This window comes from Octodon degus, unplaced genomic scaffold (assembly GCF_000260255.1).
Source record: "Octodon degus isolate 3935 unplaced genomic scaffold, OctDeg1.0 scaffold00053, whole genome shotgun sequence".
Classification (NCBI taxonomy): domain Eukaryota; kingdom Metazoa; phylum Chordata; class Mammalia; order Rodentia; family Octodontidae; genus Octodon; species Octodon degus.
In genome coordinates this window covers 3,948,859-3,952,861 of record NW_004524629.1, presented here as the reverse complement: position 1 = coordinate 3,952,861, position 4,003 = coordinate 3,948,859, and the positions used below count along the sequence as shown (strand labels likewise).

Sequence of the window (4,003 nt, the reverse complement as noted above, 5' to 3'; positions counted from 1 at the left end):
TCCTGCCCCCTAAAACTTCATGGAGGGTAGAGAGGCGGTAGACTGGGTAAAGAACTGAACACCGACACTGGCAGAGCTGCTGGTGGGCGAACACACTGGTGTGTGGGAAGAAATGTAGTGTCATCCACATGCCTATCTCTTGGCTTCTCTATCTCTTCCACTTGGCTGTTCCTGAGTTGTATCCTTTATCATGGAACAGTAATAATATTACTCCACTTTCCTGAGTTCTGTGAGTCATTCTAGAGAATTACTGAACCAGAGCAGATGACCATGGGACTAAGTTTATACAGTAGTTAGGCAGCATAATTGTTATCTTTGGCCTCCTTGCAGCTACCATATAAGGTACTAACTAACAGTCTCGGGGACTAAGCCCTTAATCTGTGGGGGTCTAGGCCAACCCAAAATAGTGTTGGAAATGAACTGAATTGATAGATACACAGTTGGCAGTTGGCAACGGAGACTGGTTGTTGGTGTTGGAAAAAAAAATCAAGTTACACTGATTTGGAACAATTGGTCATTGTACCATCACTTTAAGAAATTTAAGTTTTTTCTCTAACAATATTTAAAATTAAATTTTGGCTTTTTTGAGACAGGGTCTTGCTAGTCCAGGCTGGCTTCAACTCACAGCAGTCCTCTTGCCTCAACCTCCCCAGTGCTGGGTTTATAGACATACACTTCCATACCCTGCAAAATCTTAGTGTTTTAATATCCTTTTTTGTTTTTCTTGTACTAGGGATTGAACCCAAGGTCTTGACACTGAGATACATCCTCTGCCCTTTTTTATTTTGAGACAATGTCTCTCAAGGTCAGTAAGCTGTCTAGGCTGGGCTGAGTTTGTGATTCTTTCCTGCTTAAGGCTCCCAGAGTGCTGGGATTACAGGCGTTTACCATCATGTTAGTATCTCAGTATAAGTCTATTACTTAGCATTAATGTCAACTGATGCAAAATTTGAAAAGATGCACTTGAATTATTCAAAAAATGTAATTCAGTAGTAGTATGTGCTTAGCATGTATGAGGCACCAAGTCAAACAAACAAAACACTGGGATTACAATAAAACTCTCAATATTTTTGCCAACTATGAAATCAGAGAAGTACGCCAAATTAAAAAACTAGTGATTAGTGTTATACCAAAATAATTTCATAAGTTTAGAAAAATTTCAAAATCTTTTACATTTTTTATCCTTAAAAACCAAGGAATAGGGGCCAGGGAGATAGTGCAGTAGAATAAGTGCTTGCCTGTCAAGCACAGGGTCCTGAGTTCAATTCCCGGTACTGTAAAAAAAAAACAAAACCCAAAAACCCAAAAAAACAAGGAACACCACTAAATACTCATATACTTGTCATTTTAGTCAGGCATCATTCTATTTGAATTTGTATACTACTGAAGAGATCTTTCTCTAATCACATTTGTTTTACTGAAAAAACGGTATATATATTTTTTTCCTTCCTTAAAAATGAAGTTGAGTCTAAGCTAATTTGATAGCTAAACTTTCACCTGAGCTGGGTGTGGTGATACACGCCTGTAATCTCAGCATTCTGGAGGCTGAGGCAAATAGATCATTGCAAATTTGAGGCCAACCTGGACTCCAGAGTGAGTTTAAGGCCAGCTTGAACAACAGAACAAAATCCTATTTCGAACACCCTCCACATACAAAATAAATAAAATTTCACCTGAAATTTTAAAGTTACAAATCCACAAGAAGAAATGGAAATTATGTTACATATCAAAAAATTAATAATAAAAATTAAGATACATGTATTGGAAAGATTAATGCAAGGAGCCAAAGTGAGTAAAGTATACTCACTAGAAGTCCTGCCACCAGCAATTTTATTTAGTATATGACAGAATATAAATACATAACAATATATCTTTTCTTATCACAGGTAGATTTTACATAACAAATTTGTGGCTGACAGATATCAAAAGAAAAATGGAAATTTGTAAGTTATCAGAAAAGGAACAAGAGTATAGGAAAATAATACATTTTATATCAATTACAAAGGATAGTTACAATGAAAATCCATTACTGTTCTCTCCAACTTAACTGTATAACATAAAGTCAACACATATTATGCTGTGAGCTGGTAAGGATGCATGAACACTGTGGGCTTTCAAAAGACAACAGACACACAGGACATTAGTTATCTGAGTATCACATGCAGCCCTCAGTTCTTAACTGGAGTTGAGCTTCCTTTCGTAGTCTTCTTTAGATGGTGGTAATTTGGCAAGATTTTCATCAAGAAATCCAGCTGGAGTGTCTGGGGCTAAAAGGATAAGATAATTAATGACTAGCTGGCTGGTAGAAAGCAAAGTCAAGAACGGCAGTCCCGAGCTGGATAGAGCCCAGGGAGACAGCATGTGCCCAGCACACATGGGCCTGGGGCTTCAATCCCTAGGGTGAGGCTAGGGGCGATTTGGGAAACACTGCTGCACACTATTAAAAATTAAACACCAGATATTCAAGCTTACTTAATTTTAATCTGCATTCCCCACTCCAGCTTCATTTCTCCTTCTTTAATCATTTTGCTGTTATGGAGAAGGATGGTAACAAATACTAGATCTTCTCACTATAGTATACAGAAGTAAAAGTACTACTCCTACTTCTACTATTACTACTAATTTGTTTTGGCTTTTGGTACCAAAAATTGAACTCATGACCTCACACTTGCCAGGCAGGCACTGTGCTGCTAAGCTACATCCCCAACACAATGATAATAATAAAAAATAGTAAGGCCAAATATTACAAAATTAAAGTAATTCAGAAAGAAGTGAATTTTTTCCTTTTTTCTTTTTTTTACTAGGACTAAAACTCAGGATCCCCTGCTTGCCAGGCAGGTGCCATTGAGCTAAATCCCCAGCCCAGACCTGGAGTTTTAATTTCTGATAAAATGCAGCTAGCAATCAGAAGTAAAATGGCACACATTCTGAAAATATTTTCTTTGGGGTAAGGAAAAGGAGACTGTATAATTAAAGAAATGCATACTGAATATGCAAAGAGGCTCAAACCTTCAATCTAAATTGCTTATGTTGGGGCCTGGGAGATGGCTCAGTGGAATAAGCGCTCCCTGGCAAGCACAAGGGCCTGAGTTCAATTCCTGGTTCTGCCAAATAAATAAATAAATAAATAAACAAATAAATAAATAAATAAATGGCTTACGTCCTTTGCCTGAAAATAAATGACTTACATCCAAACATGCCTTTTCATCACCTACCCTAACATTAAATGTGTTCTTCATTTTTCTTACTCTGGGTTACTGACAGCGAGAATTTTTTGTAAACCAGAAAAATATCTAAACACACTTTGCTTATGCCCAAGTGGGGTTTACAATCAATTATAATGTTATGTTAATAAATGAATAAAAACAGACACAAGTTCAAGGCCCTATATGAATGTGGCAGGGTCAGTCCTTGGCCTTGATGATTGACATTTTAGTACTAATGTGGTTTGATAGGTTTGATGATACAACTTAAATAAAAATGTATAAAGCCGAAAACAACTTTGGTTTTCTTTTCTCATAATTGACTTCTCATTGTCATCCATATATTTGATATTAATTTTAGGACTAATAATAGAGCTGCAAGTACATTTAGGCTTTGGGAACATTTCTCTGATGTTTTATTCATTTGCTTTTTTCTTTTGGGGCAGAGGGGGGCTTGTGGCTCAAACCCCAGGTCTTGTGAATGGTGTGCACATGCTCTGAGCTGTATTTCTAGACCTTAATCGTTTGTTTTTTAAATGGTGTACTTGCTGCCTTTTAGGACAATTACATGGTATTTTGGGAGTGGTATTTTAGCTCCCTTACATGGAAGACTCATTTATTTGAGAGAGGGTTGCATTATGCAGTTCAGGCTGGCCTTGAACTCACTTTGTAGACCAGATTGGCCTTGAACTCTCAAGAGATCCTCCTGCTTTAGGCTCAAGTGAGTGCCAGGATTAGAGATTACAGGCTGGATTGTGCTACCTCACCTGGTGATGGAATGTTTTGTCTTTTTTTTTTTT

The 4,003-nt window shown here is 37.3% G+C and overlaps 1 protein-coding gene across 2 annotated transcripts in view; it reads right to left on the bottom strand.

Annotated features, from left to right (window-relative positions):
- Window positions 1-2,151: 2,151 nt before the first annotated feature.
- Dctn6 (dynactin subunit 6) overlaps window positions 2,152-4,003 on the bottom strand; it is a 27,253-nt gene continuing 25,401 nt past the window's right edge. The window contains exon 7 of one of the 2 annotated variants that reach the window (XM_004633289.2): window positions 2,152-2,267. In XM_004633289.2, the coding sequence (XP_004633346.1) occupies window positions 2,169-2,267 (99 nt within the window). In that variant the 3' untranslated portion in view covers window positions 2,152-2,168. The remainder of the gene's footprint in view (window positions 2,268-4,003) is intronic. The other variant, XM_023717620.1, reaches the window with a different exon arrangement.